Source organism: Diabrotica virgifera, chromosome 10 (genome assembly GCF_917563875.1).
Source record: "Diabrotica virgifera virgifera chromosome 10, PGI_DIABVI_V3a".
In the NCBI taxonomy this organism is placed as follows: domain Eukaryota; kingdom Metazoa; phylum Arthropoda; class Insecta; order Coleoptera; family Chrysomelidae; genus Diabrotica; species Diabrotica virgifera.
Window position 1 is genome coordinate 133511323 of NC_065452.1, and position 18567 is coordinate 133529889.

The 18567-nt window shown below is 34.1% G+C and overlaps 1 protein-coding gene across 1 annotated transcript in view; it reads left to right on the forward strand.

Moving 5' to 3' along the window:
- Positions 1-18567, forward strand: part of LOC114336429 (ras-specific guanine nucleotide-releasing factor 2-like) — a 155576-nt gene that overhangs the window by 57145 nt on the left and 79864 nt on the right. The window contains exons 3-5 of the mRNA XM_050663572.1: positions 8568-8699; positions 8830-8936; positions 12392-12539. Coding sequence (XP_050519529.1) covers positions 8568-8699; positions 8830-8936; positions 12392-12539 — 387 coding nt within the window. The remainder of the gene's footprint in view (positions 1-8567; positions 8700-8829; positions 8937-12391; positions 12540-18567) is intronic.

Below are 18567 nucleotides of genomic sequence, written 5' to 3' on the forward strand. Positions count from 1 at the left end.
TGGCAGCAAAAGAAAAGGACCTATAAGAAAACTTACAAACGCGGAGTGAAATATTAGAAGAAAATGGCATGAAACTAAACCTAACAAAAACAAAAGTACCTAATGGGAGTAGCAGAAACTAATGAAAACGTGAGTATTCAGATCAATGGTATACATATACAACAAGTTGAATGCTTCGAATACCTGGGTGTAAAAATTGAAGATACAGGTCAACATGGTTTAGAAATCGATAAACGTATAGAGAAAGCAATAAATTCATATTATGCAATGAACACAACTTTTATAGGAAAAAAGGAAATAGCGCAAAGTACAAAAATGAAAGTATTTAAGGCAATATATAGACCCATACTCACCTTCGGTTGCGAATCGTGGACATTAACAGAGAGGCAAAAGAGCAGAATACAAGCGACGGAAATGAAGTACCTAAGAAGAGTGAGAGGAGTCACAAGACTTGACAGGGTAAGAAATGAGCAGATAAGAGGGGACGTGGAGGTGGAATCAATCTTAGAATTCATAGAAAAATGACAAATCAGCTGGTGGGGACATTTACAAAAACTAGACGATAGAAAACCGGTAAAAATGATTTGGTAAGCGAGAGTAAATATCAAGAGGAAGAGAGGAAGACCAAGATAAACATGGGACCAAGCTTTTGGAAAAGTTCTACAAAAGAGAGGCAAATCCTGGAAAGAAGCAAAAGTCTTGGCACAAAATAGAAGTCAGTGGCGTAAATTTGTACACAATATCTAAGTTATTATTGTAATCCCGACACCAATATGGTAGAAGGGAATTTGATTATATACAGGGTGTCCAGAAACTCTACCGACAAACGAAGACAGGAGATTTTTTAGATAATTTTAAGATAATTTAACCCAATTCACCTAGTCCGAAAATGCTTCCTAAGGGAGCTAGAGCTCTTTGAAGATGGCGTCATGTAATTAGTTTTTCTTAAATAACTCCAGAACGCTTCTATTTAGAAAAACGAAAATTGGTACGCATATTTACTTTCCAGCAATGAATCCATTCCATCTATTGTGAATTTCTAGTACCGGTCATAGGCGTCCCTTTTGGGTAGAGCAACGGTTATTTTATCGCATAACTTTTTTGTCTTTAACTTTTAAGCATTTTTGTCACTGGATTATTAAATTGTGAGGTATTCTAGTACTAAAAGGTACTCTTGCTTTAAGTCGGTAGGACACACCGTTTTCTAGAAAAATGGATTTGAAAGTTTTTCGTTTTGGGAATTTGAAAAAAATGGAAAAAAATTTTCAAGAAAAAAAACGATGTATTTTACTAACTTAAAGCAAGAGTAACTTTTAGTACTCGAATACCTCATAATTTAATAATCTAGTGTCAAAAATGCTTAAAAATTAAGGACAAAAAAGTTACGCTATAATATAACTGTTGACCTACCCAAAACGGACGCCTATGACCGGTACTAGAAATTCGCAATTAATGAAATCGATTTATCTCTGGAATATAAATAAATGTACCAGTTTTCGTCTTTCTAAAAAGGTTTTTTTTGGAATTTTTTTTTTGAAATATAAAGAACGAAAAATTTTCAAATCGATTTTTCTAGAAAACGGTGTGTCCTACCGGCTTAAAAGAAGAGTACCTTTTAGCACTAGAATACCTCACAATTTAATAATGCAGTGTCAAAAATGCTTAAAAATTAAAGACAAAAAAGTTATGCGATAAAATAACCGTTTCCCTGCCCAAAACGGACGCCAATGATCGGTACTAAAAATTCGCAAAGGATGAAATAGATTTATCTCTGGAAGATAAATACGCGTACCAATTTTTGTTTTTCTAAATAGAAGCGTTCTGGCGGTATTTAAGAAAAACTCATTACAAGACGCCATCTTCAAAGAGCTCTAGCTCCCTTAGAAAGCATTTTCGGACTAAGTGAATAGGGTTAAATTGTCTTAGAATTATTTGAAGAATCTTCTGTCTTCGTTTGTCGGTAGAGTTTCTGGACACCCTGTATATTATATGAGTTTACATATAAGCTAAAACTGTAATTTTATGGCCGTCGTGGCCATTTGAATTTGCTCTCCTGAAAAGTACCAAAAGTGGATATATCTGCTTTTGGCAAACGATCACTGAATTCATTTGGTATTCCGTCGGGGCCTTCTAGCCCGATCAGGAACGTAAAATTTTACGAAAACCTCCAAAAAAAATAAAGGAAGGATGAAAATTTGGGAATAGGTAGTTGAAATTGTCTATTATTATATAAGAAAAAGTTTACAATTCTACATCCCCTCCATTTTACAAAAATTTGAAAATACGGGGTGAAATATTTTTTCTCGGGGATGAAAAAATATACGTTTAAAATAAGTCAGTCTTCTTCATGTACCATGTCTTTTCAGAACGTTGGTTACCATCATAGCTATCTTAATTTTATTCACTGCCACCCTAAATAGCATGCTTGTATCAACACCATACCAATCTCGCAAGTTCTTCAACTATGTGGTTCTTCTTCGTCCTGGACTGCGTTTGCCTGCTATTTTTCCTTGCATGATATTTTGTAGCAACCTATATTTGGGACCTCTCATTACATGTCCGAAATACTCCAACTTTCTCTGCTTGATGCTTTTTATGATCGCAGTAGTCTTGCTCAGACGTTCTAGTATTGTGGAGTTTCGAATCTTCTCCACCCAGGAAACTTTTGAAATTCTTCTATAGCACCACATTTCGAAAGCCTCAAGGCGATTTTGATCGATTTTATTCACAGTCCAGGACTCGACACCATAAAGTAAGACCGAGAACACGTAGCAGCGAAGTAGGCGGATCCTCAATGCCAATTTTAGGTCTCTGTTACATAACACCTTGGACATCCTTCTAAAAGCCGCTCTAACCTGCTCTATCCTAGATCGAATTTCGCCGTGACTTTCTGCGTTACAATTGAATTGCTGTCCAAGGCAAACTTATCAACTTGCTAAAGTTTGGTATTATTTACATATATAGACGGTTTTATATGCTGTTGTTTACTTATTACGAGTATTTTGGTTTTCCGTATGTTCAGATCCAGACCTGCCTCCCTACAACTCTCAACGACACTATCAAGTAGTGTTTGCAGATCTTCTTGATTAGAAGCTAGGAGTACTGTATCGTCCGCATATCGCAAATTATTGATGACTTCACCGTTCACAAGTATTCTTTCTTGTTTTTCAGAAAGTGCTTTTCTGAAAATTCTTTCGGAGTAAACGTTGAAAAGCAGGGGTGAAAAGAGGCATCCCTGCCGTACTCCTCTTTTAATATTAAGAGCCTGTGATTTCACACCATCTACTAAAACTGATTAAGTTTTAAACTTAATCAGTTTAAGCAATATTTAATTATTTAGCAATAGCAATAGCAATATTTAATAATAAATAATCTAAATTTGCAATTATTCGAACATCTCGGCCGTCCAAGCCAATGTCTTTTAGAGCTTCGATCAATATAGAGTGGTTAACACGATCAAATGCCTTTTGGAAGTCAATAAAACAATAGTATATGTCTACAGATATATCTCGACATCTTTGAGCAAGTACGTTAATTCCAAACAGTGCCTCTCTCGTTCCAAACCCGTTATAGAAACCAAACTGTGTGTCATCCAGGTATTCCTCGCATTTATTGTAGATACGACCATTTATTACCTTCAGAAAAATTTTCAATAAGTGGTTTAAAAAACGGATGGTTCCATAATCAGCACAGGTTTTTGCTGTTGTATTCTTAGGTAGAGCTATAAACAGTGAATTAGACCAACCATTAGGTAGTTGTCCGCTGGTATAAATGGTATTGAAAAACGAAGTTATAGCCTCTAAAACATTGATATCATTTATAAGCTTGTATATTTCAGTTGGAATTTCATCAGGACCAGTCGATCTGCCATCTTTTGATGATTGTATGGCTTTTATAACCTCAGAGCGTGTTATTAGGGGTCCGTCGCAGTTAGTAATATCGGGAGGTGAACTACTCCTATCGTCTTCGAATAGGTTCGTGACGTCGCATTTTTCCAACTTTCCCATTCTTTAAGTTTGTCCTCTACTTCAAATATTACTTTACCATGTTCATCCTGTAGCAATGCAGTTTGTTTCTTATTGAAGATACCAGCCGCTTCTTTCACTTTTTATACATGTTAAACGTGTCGTATCTGTTTTCAAGTTCTTCAATTGTCATGACACTGTTTGGCTATAGATGTTGACTCTTTGCTTCTCGTATTTTGCATCGAATTTATTTTTGTATGCTGTTATAAAGTTTTTCGTTGTTTTTCGCTAGTCGCCGTTGTTCCATCAAATCCATTATCATCATCTAAATCCAATCCAATGTCATCTAAAGTCATCTAAGTCATCTAAAAATAAGTCCGGAATTGGATAAAATGACTAATTCTAAGTATTTTTGTTCTATAGAGTTTTTTTTACTAATTCAATACTTTTCGAGTTATTTGCTAGTGAATGTGTTCATTTTTAACAAAAAAATGTTTTTGGACGGTTTTTCGGAGATAACTCAAAAAGTAAGTATTTCAGCGAAAAAATATTAGTAAAAATATAGCTTATAAAAAATTGAAAAAAATGGTGTATGCGTGAGGTCTGCAGACCCAGTAGAAGCAAAGTTGCAGCTAATGAAATGTAGGTTCTTCTTCGTCAAATTCCAAATCGAATATTTCAATGTGAAATAACCAAAAAACCGGAGCGCTTTTCGGGAAAATTAATTTCAACTTTTTTAAAGTGTTTAAAAAAGGTTTATTTTTGTTTTTAAACAAACTGCTAACATTAAAAGTAAGTGAGTTACGCTCAAAATATTGTTGGTCCCTTTTATTTTTTGGTAAAAAAATGGCGAAAATCATCCCTTAATTAGTTTCTCAAATAAAATTAATCGTTACCGCTTTACAAGTTACGTTACTTATGTATTGTTTATATTATCTATAACTTTCATTGGTTCAAAGTGCTCAGTTTTGAAAAAAATTGGGTTTAAAATAAAACATTTTTTTTAATTTTGAAAAAAATCGTAATTGATTATGGAATTAACTTAAAAACAATTAGGAATACCAAAAATCTCAAAGAGTAATAAAATGTACGTTTTGCTTTTCTGAATATTTTTGATGTTTTGTTTTCTTGTTAGACAAAAATTGGTTATGCTCTGGCTGTATGACCAACAATATTTTGAGCGTAATTCACTTACTTTTAATATTACAAGTTCTTTTAAAAAACAAAAATAAACCTTTTTTTTGCTATAAATGACAATGGTACTAGACTAATAGCCTTATGCGAACAAAATGATATGAAAATCACAAATGGATTCTTCCAACACCGAGATATCCATAAATATACATGGACACAAAATACCCGAGGGCTGAAATCAATCATAGACTATACAATCATAAGACAAAAGACTAAATTGATTGTACAGGATGTGCGGGTATATAGAGGAGCCACTTGCGGCAGTGACCACCATCTATTAAAAACAAAGCTCACAATAGGAATAGATAGAGCAAGAGATTTAAAAGAAGCTGCAGCGGAAATAGAAAAATTAACAGAAAAGAAATACAACCTAAACAGCTTAGAACAAGAAAGCGTGAGGGATTTATACAGGAGTAGACTAGATAAAAAGTTAGAAACCATGCAATTTACCAGCAATGAAGAGCATTATCATTATATAAAAACATGTCTTCAGGAAGCAGCAACAGAGGCCCTCGGACTCCAAATAAAAAACCACAGAAAAACTCCGTATTGGTGGGACGAAGAAATAGAACAAGAGATTAAAAATAAAAGAGAGAAGTATAAAAAATTTCTGAACACAAGGACCGACGCCGATAAGGTAGAATACAAGAGGGTCCAAGCTAAAGTGCGAAAAATGATATGCCAAAAGAAGAATGAGGCTTGGGAGCAAAAGTGTAACATGATTAACACACATTTAGGAGGACGGAGAAGTACAGAAAGTTGGAAAGTATTAAAATCGCTACGACAGGAAAAGAAAAGAGATATAATATCAGCAATCACACCGGATCAATGGGACGAATATTTTGAAAAACTCCTAAATGAGGACAGAGCGGAATTTTTAAATAACAGTGATACCAGCAATGTAAATATCTTAGCCTCACCATTACGAGTAACAACAAAAGAAGTAGAAGAAGTATGTAAGTCTTTAAAAAATAACAAAGCACCGGGACCAGGGAACATACCAGCTGAACTTATAAAATATGGCACAACAAAATTATATGAAAACCTGGCTAAACTCTTTCAAAGATGCATCAACGGAGCGGAAATCCCAGAAGAATGGAAGACATCATGGATATCCACCATACATAAAAAAGGCAGACGGGATCAATGTGACAACTACAGAGGCATCGCTGTAACGAACTCGATCAGCAGAATATACGGAAAACTGATTAAAAATAAAATCGAAAACGAATATAAAGATATAGAAGCTGAAGAACAGGCAGGATTCAGGGCAGGGAGATCAACGGTTGACCATCTGTTTTGTATTACACAGATTATTGAAAAGAAACTGGCCGTCAACCAGGAGGTGCATCTGTTATATGTGGACTTAAGAAAAGCGTATGATAGCATCCCACAAAACAAACTATGGGAAGCATTAGAGAAAACCAATATAAGCGCAAATTTAATAACAGCGACGAAACAATTGTATACCAAAACTGCAGCAAGGGTGAAAGTTGGAAGCAGGCTATCGAGAGGATTCCAAATTAGCAAAGGCCTAAAACAAGGGTGCTGCCTTTCACCGACATTATTTAAGGTCTACCTCGAGCAAACTCTAAAACTTTGGAAACGCAAATGCAAAAACATGGGATTACCGATCAACAACAATACAATATACACTTTGTCATTTGCAGACGACCAACTTGTACTAGCGCAAGACTACGATGATATAGAATATATGACAAGGAAATTAATAGAGGAGTACAAAAAAGGTGGTTTGGAAATAAACATAAAGAAGACCGAATATATGTGTATCGGTGGGACACAGCAGGACCTTACACTGGGGAATGGCGAAATTATTAAACATTGCGACGCATATAAATACCTGGGTATGACCATCACACAAGAAGGAAACGTAGACCGGACGATAGAAGAAAGAAACAACCAGGGAAGAAAAGCAATTACCCTTCTCAATAGCATCCTGTGGGACCAGTCAATATCAAACAACAACAAACATAGAATATACAATACAATTGTTAAGAGTATAATCACTTACAGCAGTGAAGTATGGCAAATAAAAGAAAGATACAAGAGAAAACTTGAAGCAACAGAAATGGATTTCTGGAGGCGCTCAGCAGGAAAATCAAGATTAGAAAGGGTAACCAACAACAGAATTAGGGAAATAATGAATGTGAAACACACAATAGTAGATGACATTAGTACCAAACAGCTTAGATGGTATGGACACGTACAAAGAATGTCCGAAGAACGACTCCCGAAACAAATCCTAACGTGGACCCCTCATGGTAGACGAAAAAGAGGAAGACCCCGCCTTAGTTGGAGAGAAGGCATAAATCGAGAAATGAGAGAAAGAGAATTGGATGAAGACCTTTGGATGGACCGAAGTGAATGGCGACTAGGCATCGGAAGACGTAGGAGAACGTTTTAAAACCGATATATATATATAAAAAAGTTAAAATGAATTTTCCCCTAAAAGTGCTCCGTTTTTGGGTTATTTCACATTGAAATATTCGATTTGGAATTTGGCAAAGAATTTTTTTTGACAAAGAAAACAAAGACACATTTTATTAGCTACAACTCTGTTTCTACTGGGTCTACAGACCTCATGTATACACCATTTTTTTTCAATTTTTTATGGGCTATATTTTTGCTAAGAATATTTTTTTTGCTAAAATACTTACTTTTTGAGTTATCTCCGAAAAACCGTCCAAAAACATGTTTTATTTTATGAACATATTGATTCGCAAATAACTCGAAAATTATTGACTTAGTAAAAAAACTCTATATAAGAAAAGTTGTTTAGAATCAGTCATTTTATCCAATTCCGGTCTTATTTTGAATGTATTTTTTTCATCTTCGAGAGGGGCTATTCCCATTCATTTTTGTAAAATGGAGGGGATATATAATTGTAAACTTTTTCTTATATAATAATAGACAATTTCAACTACATACCTATTCCCAAATTTTCATCCTTCCTTTATTTTTTTTTGGGTCAGATTTTTCTTTGATCGGGTATTCTGCTTTTTTGTTCTTTAGGATTTTGATCGTTCTTTTTACCTCAGTTAATTCGATTTCTTCATGTGTATAGCTTTCTATGCCATATATTTTTGCGTCTTTAAATTGGGGGCTTATATAAATTTTTGGTTAGAAATTTTTGCCAAAGTGTGGGTCACGAATACCTAGGGGGGTCACGTTAAAAAGCTGAGGGGGTCGCGAAATAATTTTAGAAAAAAGGAACTTTTTTACAAGAATGTTTATTTTACAGCTTAAATAAAACATGTCAAATAAAAATATAACGCCCTAATTATCATAACAAGGGCGTAGTTAAAAACTAATAGAATAATTCATGAAAAGTTATTTTCAAAAATATCAAAATAATTAGAATTGCATATTTTGCTCCTGTTTTCACAGAATCTCCTGTTTTACTACGAATCTGAGCAATGTAATCGCCCTTCTGGAATACTAATGCTAGAAGGTTGTTACTGTGAAAGGTTACCAACTACTGGAACAGCATCCAAATCAAAAGATAGTTCGGACAGGCAGGTGAGTGTTATCAATCCATAACGAAATTCGACATTTTTTATGTTCTGTTTTGTGATCACATTACACAAATATACATCTGCTTAAGTGAGTTAAAATATATATTTGGTGATTTTAAAATTGTTTGTTCTAGTTTTGTTTTGCTGTAACATATCGAAGAGAAAATATCAGACAATATGAGTTGCGCGCCCTCAATGAAATGGACTGCAAAAACTGGATTGAAGCGATCAGAGAAGCAAGGTAAAAAAAATGATTTATAATTCAAAAACATTCTGTTGTTGCCTCTGCGTTGTAATTATCTTTTAAATTACCCTATATAATATTACAAAACCTCATATTTTAAGAAAGAAGACATCGAGAAGAATCCAAAAATTTAAAAATATACACCATAATAAAACGAAGTTATAAGTATCTTCCGGTATAACCGGAAGTAGAAAATAGATGAAAGTTCACTCTTCAAAACCCCTTAGTTCCAATTTTCATTATTCGGTTACCTTTAGTTCTCGAGATATTTCTAATTGGCCCTTTATCTGCCTCATCCTGTACTGGGTGGTCTAATAAGCCGATCTCTCGGCTATATATCAGAAACTATTCATGTTATAACTTTGGGAGAAAAAATTCCTTAGTAAAAGTGGCCAAGAGAAATCGCTGGAAATAACTTTCAAGTTTCTGGGTTAACCGCTAGAGGGCGTAACCTGTGAAGAAAAATTTGAAAACCAGTTTTGTGAAATATGCCCAATTATACCAAGTGTTAAATAAGTAAACTAGAAAGAGGCCTAAATTCTGCACAAAGGTGTTCAAGTACTTTTTTTTATTTTTTCAAATAAAGGGGGGGGGGAGAGTGGGAAAGTATTTGTGGATAAATACCTATAACTTTGGTTCGGATCAACCGATTTTAACGAAATTAGTGTCATTAGAAAGAGTGTAGATGAATTAATTTATATCTACTATAAAATAATTGCATTTAGTTTTAATTGTCATAGGTAGAGGGTACTTTCAAATAGAAACAATTTAAATTTGTTTTTCTTCAAAATGTTTAATGGAAACACCTATTTATTGTAAATTATAATGGAACTGGATTAAATTCTTAACAAAATGGTACAAACCGCATGTTGATAGCTTTTGTCGAACTCGAGATATGAATAAAAACGCATAAACATAAGTAAGTATAGTATTGACTCACCTTGTATTATAAATTAAATTAAAAAATAAGTCAGTAGGTACTTTCAAATTTTTTTATAGCAGAAGAATCTTAATTTTGATATCTATTTTGACCATTGTTATTTCATACGATTAAAAATAGTTTTTTCGAAACTAAGTAGGCTACGACAATGAATTTGACGGGGAGTTCATATTGTTTATTTATTGACAGCAGTCAAAACATTGTTAAGAAGTGTTATATTATAATTCGAATTGAAGATTGCACTTTTTTCAATAGATATTAATATTGATAATATTAGTAATTAATTATCAGTACTAATAATTATTCGTGATAAGTATATCAAATGCAGAATTGTATGATATGATTGGAGTTTATTTCGGATATGGACGTTATGTCACCAAAATGCCGCTATTGCCTCACGTATATATTCTGTAAGATATCCTGACAGGAGACATTATGGCAAACAAGTATTTGAAAGAAAGGCAAGAAGATTAAGAGAAACTAGTAGTTTTCATCGTCCTTGTTTTAAACGACGTAGTAGAGGTATGACCGAAGATAATTCAATCAATGTTCTTGCTTTATTTCAACAGAATCCACATATAAGTAGTCGGCAAATCTCTATAGAATTAAACATACCCAAAACTACTGTTCTAAGGATTTTAAAACATCACAGGTTGGTTTTTCATATTATAAAGTGAACGTTTAAGTCAGAAACTTGGAATTCCCTTTAAACTTTAGATTCAACTGTTATTTTAATATTCCGATAAAAACGGCAACACGGTGCTTTTATCCTTTTATCCGTTTCTTAAAAATACTTATGCACGATTTATCTTGTGAAACAATTGTGGATTTTTCAAGATTTTTTGAGTTTAGTAAATATAGTGGTTTCTTTTTCATCAATATTTATTGTTCTGTTTTTTAGACTGCACCCTTATCATGTAGTTCTCCACCAAGCTTTACATGAGAGAGATTTTGATGCAAGGCTGGATTACTGCAATTGGACGTTAGGTCTGCTAGAAGAACAACCGCATATCATGTCAAAGATTTTGTGGACAGACGAGGCTACGTTTAATAGTGCGGGTGGTGTTAATCTGCATACTATGCATTAATGGACTGAAGAAAATCCATATTGGATACAGGAGGTGCAGCTTCAAGGTAGATAGAGTCTTAATGTTTGGTGTGGTATAGTTGATGGAAAGATCGTAGGTCCATATTTCTTTGATAGAACTTTAAATGGCGAAACATATTTGGATTTTCTGGAAAATCAGTTGCCCGTTTTACTGGAAGATATTTCATTACAAACAAGAAGAGATATGATATTACAACATGACGGGTGTCCTGCGCACTTTTCCAGACGAGTTCGAGATTATTTGTATGCAAGTTATCCAAATAAATGAATTGGAAGGGGAAGTATATTTTCATGGCCAGCTAGATCTCCAGACCTAACATGTGTGGACTTTTATCTGTGGGGAAGATTAAAGGACTTAGTGTACCAAACTCGACCAACCACGCGAGACGACATAAAACAGCGCATTATAAACGTAATAAATAGTATATCAACAGCTGAGATTGAAGCAGCTGCTATGTCTACGCGCGAAAGATTACATATTTGTGTGGACAACGATGGAAAACAATTTGAACATTTAATTGGACATTAAGTTTTAATGATCGAGATATTTGTATGATCTTTCTTTCACATATTTAATTTTAAGTTATAATAAAGGGTGAATCAATACTATACTTACTTATGTTTATGCATTTTTATTCATATCTCGAGTTCGACAAAAGCTATCAACATGCGGTTTGCTCTATTTTGTTACGAATTTATTCCAGTTCCATTATAACTTACAATAAATAGATGTTTCCATTAAACATTTTGAAGAAAAACAAATTTTAATTTTTTCTATTCGAAAGTACCCTCTACCCGTGACAATTAAAACTAAATGCAATTGTTTTATAGTAGATGTAAATTAAATCATCCACACTCTTTCTAATGACACTAATTTCGTTAAAATCGGTTAATCCAAACCAAAGTTATAGGTATTTATCCACAAATACTTTCCCACTCTCCCCCACCCTTTATTTGAAAAATTAAAAAAAAGTACTAGAACAACTTTGTGCAGAATTTAGGCCTCTTTCTAGTTTACTTATTTAACACTTGGTATAATTGGGCATATTTCACAAAAAACTAGTTTTCAAATTTTTCTTTACAGGTTACCCCCCTGGCAGTTAACCCAGAAACTTTGGTTTAACCCAGTTTAAACAAAATTATTTCCAGCGATTTCTCTTGGCCACTTTTACTAAGGAATTTTTTCTCCTAAAGTTATAACATGAATAGTTTCTGATATATAGCCGAGAGATCGGCTTATTGGACCACCCGGTACAATATATTTTTGTGTCAACCACGGAGTTCTTTAAAATGGGTTTCTGATTTTTCTAGTACCACACCTTAAACGTAAGCTCACCCATTGGCTGCTTTTGCATCTTCCTTTAGCCAGACTTCATTTCTTATATTTAAAATCTATTATTTTAGTTTTAACAAGCTACTACTTCAAAAAGAAGAACTGGAACAGAAGCATCTGCACTTACTACAGATTGTTGAATCGGAGAAAACAGCTAAGTGGCAGTATACTTTGCAATGCGAAGAGCTGGCAACAGAAATTAAGAAACTAAGGGCTGAAGTAAGTACTTAACTGCTGATTTTTGACAATTAATATACACTTCTCCAAGAAATTAACGCACCACCTTATAAATTAACGGTCATATTACCCGTATGCGCGCCAATGGTGAATATTAAATTCCTAATTGTATATCAAAAAAATACGCAATAACTACCTCTTAAAACCCACCAAGTTTCATTTGCATATCTTAACTGGGTTTAGAACAATAAATAAATCGTCAGTTTGTATGAAAAATTTCAACCCCCCCTATCTCGGAAACGAAGCATTTGCGGACACACGTTTATAAAGCAAACTGCCTTAATTTTTCATGCAGAATTACCCCTTAAAGTTTGCCATACTTTTTTAAAACACCCTTTATTGACGAAAAACAAGGCTAGTTGTTAGAGTACCTAACTTTTTTACTATCAAACATAAGCAAATGGATAAAAAAACAGAATGTTAAGAAAACACGAGGCTATAGTTCGGCTTTAATTTCAGTATTTTATAAATGCTAGAATATTCCACAGGGTCACGCGAACTTTAAGAAAAAATCACAGTTTGATTGGGATACCCGGTATACAATGACAGTTTACCTGACTAGCAACAATATTATTACAGCGATATTTTTAAAGAATAAGGCTATAACATATTAAAAAATCACTTAAATCGGACAACAGGTTTAGGAAATTCGAGACATGCAAAATGAACAATTTTTAAGGTGGAGCGTTAATTTCTTGGAGAAGTGTATTTTTTCGCATTTTTTATGTACAGGAAGCTCCTGATAAAACAAAGGTACAAACATAAGATACAATGAATTTTTTCAATTTTATATACAGGGTGATTGATTAGTGGGGTAAAGCTCCGTAGATCCGTTATAGTAATAGATAGCGATCAAAGTTAATAACAAAAATTGTAGCCAACTTTGAGCTTCATATTACAAAATTAGTTAGAATGTTACAGGGTGTTCGATAACATAGTTGCAGACCAAACTTATGTTTTTTTAATGCAACACCCTATATTTTATTTTATATTCGAAATCCTCTTAACTTCTCTAATAAATATAGTCTCCCGTTTTATACCGCTGACTCAGTTTTGGCATTATAGCAGGGTAGTCTGCTATATCTAGGGCATACGGTATACAAGGAAGGTCACAGGGCCAGTGCTACGTTCAACCGCCTATTACCTGGTTTTACCCAAGGTACTCGGCTGGGTCGACCTGGGGCCTATAGAAATTTTAAAAATGTCTAGTTGTTCTTGCCGACGCTAGGATTTGAACCCCGGGCTACCAGCACGCGAGCCAAGCGTACAACCGCCTGAGCTACGCTGGCCCCTTAACTTCTCCATTACAAAAATATAATGGATTGGTATGTTATACAGGGTATTTACAAAGTTATAACCAATATTATATGAAAATCGTAATAAGTTCAACTCCCTGTATAAATAAAAATAAGCACAAAGGCAGTGGTTTATTGATGCCATATTTTTTTATTTATTGTCAAAATTTTCATAAATGATTGATATCGCTACTTTTCTTTATATTGAATACAGGGTGAGTCAAAACGCAAGTACATTATTTTCTCAGTAATTTTAAATGGAACACCCTATATTTTATATCACTATCGAAAAGTACCATTACCGTATTTTAATTTGTATACAACATTCCCTATGTATAAATTTATTAGTTTTCGAGATATTTTCATTTTTCCATGGACCAGTAGCTTGGCCACCCAGATTACTAGAATTTAATAAACTGGACCGATTTTTTTGGGGTTACTTTAAGAATGAATGTTATAAAATGCCTCCAACAACAAGAGATGAGATGAAAAATAGAATACAAAGTGTATTTTGAAGTGTTCATTTGCAAATGCTTCGTAGTGTAAGTAACTCATTCAATGACCGTTTTTAGGCATGCATAAAAATGTGTTAGGAGGTCATTTTGAACAACTTATGTAATCAAATATTTAAAATATTTTATTAAAAGTAGCTTTTAATTTTTTCAAAAACGTATTTTGTGTTCATATTTTTCTTTGTAAAATTTTTTACTGATAAATTATTTTTCGCTCTTTATTTGTTACATTGTTGCATTTACATACAAAAGTAGTTTTTAATTGTTTTCAGAAAATGTTGAATTTTGTGTTTGTGTTTTTTTTTGGAAAATTTATAACTAATAAATTATTTTTCTTTTCTTATTTGTTACACTTACATACAAAAGTAGTTTTTAATTGTTTCAAAAATGTTGTATGTTGTGGTTGTGTTTTTTTGTAAAATTTATTACTAATAAATTATTTTTTTTTCTTTATTTGCTACAGTATTACATTTATTACCAGATTGATAATCAGTAATCGTAAATTGTCAGTTTTAGACAATTCAGTCATGGCTTACATAAAATTTGGAAAGATTTATACCCGTAATTAATAATTTGTTCTGAAAAATGAAAATATCTCGAAAACTAATAAATTTAGATACAGGGAATGTTATATAAAAATTAAAGTACGGTAATGGTACTTTTCGATAGTGATATAAAATACAGAGTGTTCCATTTAAAATTACTGAGAAAATAATGTACTTGCGTTTTGACTTACCCTATATTCAATATAAAGAAAATTAGCAATATCAATCATTTATGAAAATTTTGACAATAAATAAAAAAATATGGCATCAATAAACCATTGCCGTTGTGCTTATTTTTATTTATACAGGAATTGAACTTTTTACGATTTTCATATAAAATTGGTTATAATTTTGTAAATACCATGTATAACATAACAAACCTTTACATTTTTGTAATGGAGAAGTTAAGAAGATTTCGAATATAAAATAAAATACAGGGTGTTCCATTTAAAAAAACATAAGTTTGGTCTGCCACTATGTTATCGAACATCCTGTAACATTCTAATTAATTTGAAATGTGAAGCTCAAAGTTGGCTACAATTTTCGTGATTAACTTTTATTGCTATCTATTACTATAACGGATCTACGGAGCTTTACTCCACTAATCAATCACCCTGTATTATAATGTTTAATTAACTAATTACTATTTAATTTAAATTAATGAAATTCTGATGATATTGCATGTGAATGGTTTAAATAAGATATCTACGTTTAAATTGTTTTGTCCTATTTTAAAAATCACTATGAAGAAGGGGGATCAATTGACGTTTTATTATTTATAGACAACATACATTTTGTATTGTTGATCAATAGACTTAGAACTGCCCCGATTATTACTAGTATAATTATGAAAGCACGGTGTTTATACAAGGTTTTTTATATATTTGTGTACAGCATGTCTACAGAATATGTGCAAAACCAAAAAAAAATGAGAAATAATGAATTATTTTATTTATGTCCTAATAATTAGATTAGATACATAGATTGGAAGCATTTGAAATGTGGACATATCGAAAAATGCTGAGTATCTCCTGGACAGACAGAATAACCAATGAGGAAGTACTAAGGATAATACAGAACAGCAGAGAGATATTGGATTCCATCAAAATAAGGAAACTTCAATACTTGATCATATAACACGTGGCGACAGATATGAACTCCTAAAATTAATTATGCAGGGAAAGATTCAAGGAAGGTGCAGCATAGGTAGGAGAAAAATGTCCTGGCTGAGAAATCTCAGAGGATGGTTTGGATGCAGCTCAACTGAACTCTTTCGGGCTGTAGTATCAAAAGTTAGAATAGCAATGATGACTGCCAACCTTCGTCGCGGAGAAGGCACGTAAAGAAGAAGATATCAGAATAAGCTCTGATCTAGCTGGCTTTGCCAATTTCTCTTTAGCTGGCTATTGATTAGCCCATTGTGAAGTGTTTGGTACCACACAGCAGCACTATGGTCATAGAAGATGACCTTTGGTCACTTCTCTGCCTTCTCCTAATATCTAGATCTAGAAGGTTAATCCCAACAACTTAACAATTACATTAGACATTAGGCCATCACGTCAAGAGCATTATGAGATTCACCAAAAAGGTTCTGGAACTCCTAAGTGGAGTATAGAGCTTCAGTGAAAACGCGCAATTGAGTTTTGTTTATGCGCTAAGGCCTTCACCTCATTCCAAGACTTCCTTAATCTCTTATCTCGTCCATGATTGACCTCTTTTTCTCTTTCCTTGGGGATTCCACTCAAGGGCAGTCTTTGAGGCCCTAGTCTTTGAAATACTGGAGCTATTTTTCGGGACCGATTCAACTCCACTTTATGGACTTTGTTTCATTTTGTACCCTCTTCTGTTCGGTCAGGTGTAGCAGATCTTCGTTTCTGACGGTGTTTGGCCAGAAAATACGAACAATTCTTCGTAGGCATTTATTAAGAAAGACCTGTTTTTTGTCAATTTCTAGGTTTCACATCCGTAGAATAGAACAGACATGGCATTTGACTGGAATATTCGGATCCTTATCTTTGTAGTATTTAGTTTTATTAATATTGATTTTCAACCTATTTTATTGGCTTCAGTTGAAAGTGTTTCCAATTGGTCATCTACATCTTAGAACCTTTGTCCTATTAGGCAGATATTGTCGGCGTATTCTAGATCTGTTAAGCACACGTTTTATCCAGATTTAGCCATACGGCTCACACTCCCTCTAAGGGGAAAATTGACTCATCCCAGATACCTACGGTATCAAAAGGATTGAGCTCTGGTGGGACTATTTCCGTGTTATCGAGCCCTAGGTGACTTGGTATGCTGGAGTATCGGAGTATCTCCCAAAAATTTTCGTACACTTCTGGCCGTCGCGAGTAGTACAGCTTTCTGCATGGTCTTATAAAGATGTTCATTCAGACCCAGCTTTTTGATGCTTTCGAGGAGGGTCTTCGGAATGACTCCAATAGTAGACATAATAATCGGTATTGTCTGGGTACTTTGCATTTTCCATTGTCTCCGTATTTGAATTTCCAGATCTCTGTACTTGGCGATCTTTTCAGTAAATTTACTACGTAGATTATTGTTGTTAGGTATCGCCACATCAATTCGTGTTGTTTGTCTTGTTAATTTATTAACTACATAGTACGAGATCTGGTCTATTATGTGCCGCTGCTTGGTCTGTGAGCACAGTGCGGTCCAAGTATAGCTTGTAGTTGCCATCCTCAAGCATACTCTCAGGAACGTATTGCTAATAGGGAAGATGGTCCGTTTGAAGAAGTCCCAGTTTGATAGCTATCTCTTGATGAAGGATCTTTCCAACTGAGTCATGCCGTTCATTGTATTCAGTTGCAGCAAATGCCTGGCAGCCCCCGGTAATATGTTGGATGGTTTCTTGGGCTTGACATCCATATCGGCATCTGTCGTTTTGAGTCTGAGGGTATTTGACGATATATTTCAGGTAATTTCTGGTTGGTATAACCTGATCCTGAATGGTCAGTAATGATCCCTCCGTTTCAGGGAACATCCTTCATGATGTCAACCAATAGTTCTGGTTCCCCAGTTTGATCGGTGTTGTATCATCTACTGCGCAGATAGCGCGATGTAGAGTAGATGTCTCAGCCTGCATCTGAAAATAAGTTCTTAAGTTAGCAATTTGTTTGTCTAATTGCTCACCTATATCCATAAGTCCTCTTCCTCCTAAATTCCGTGGTAATGTCGTTCTTTCTACTGCACTTTTGGGATGGTGCTTTTGTGCCTTTGTGAGGAGCGTTCTTACTTTTCGCTGAAGATTTTCTATGTCCGTTTTTGTCCACTTAACAATGCCAAATAAGTAGCTAAGCGCGGAACATGCGTAGGTGTTTAGTGCCTTAAATAAATTTCTACTGTTAAGGTGTGAGCGAAGCAGCTGTTTTACCCTTCGTATAAACTCAGTAGTTATCTCTGTTTTCATTTGTTTATGGTCAATTTTCCGCGCTTGCTTTACTCCAAGATATTTATACATATCGCTTTCACCCATGGCCTCGATGATCTGGCCATTTTGCATAGCGAATCGTCTGAGCTGTACTTTTCCTGTGACTATTGACTATATTTAAAATACGGCACTTGTCTAGTCCAAAGTGCACATTAATATCATTAGAAAAAGTTTCTACAGTTTTTAGCATCTCATCGAGTTGGTTTCGAG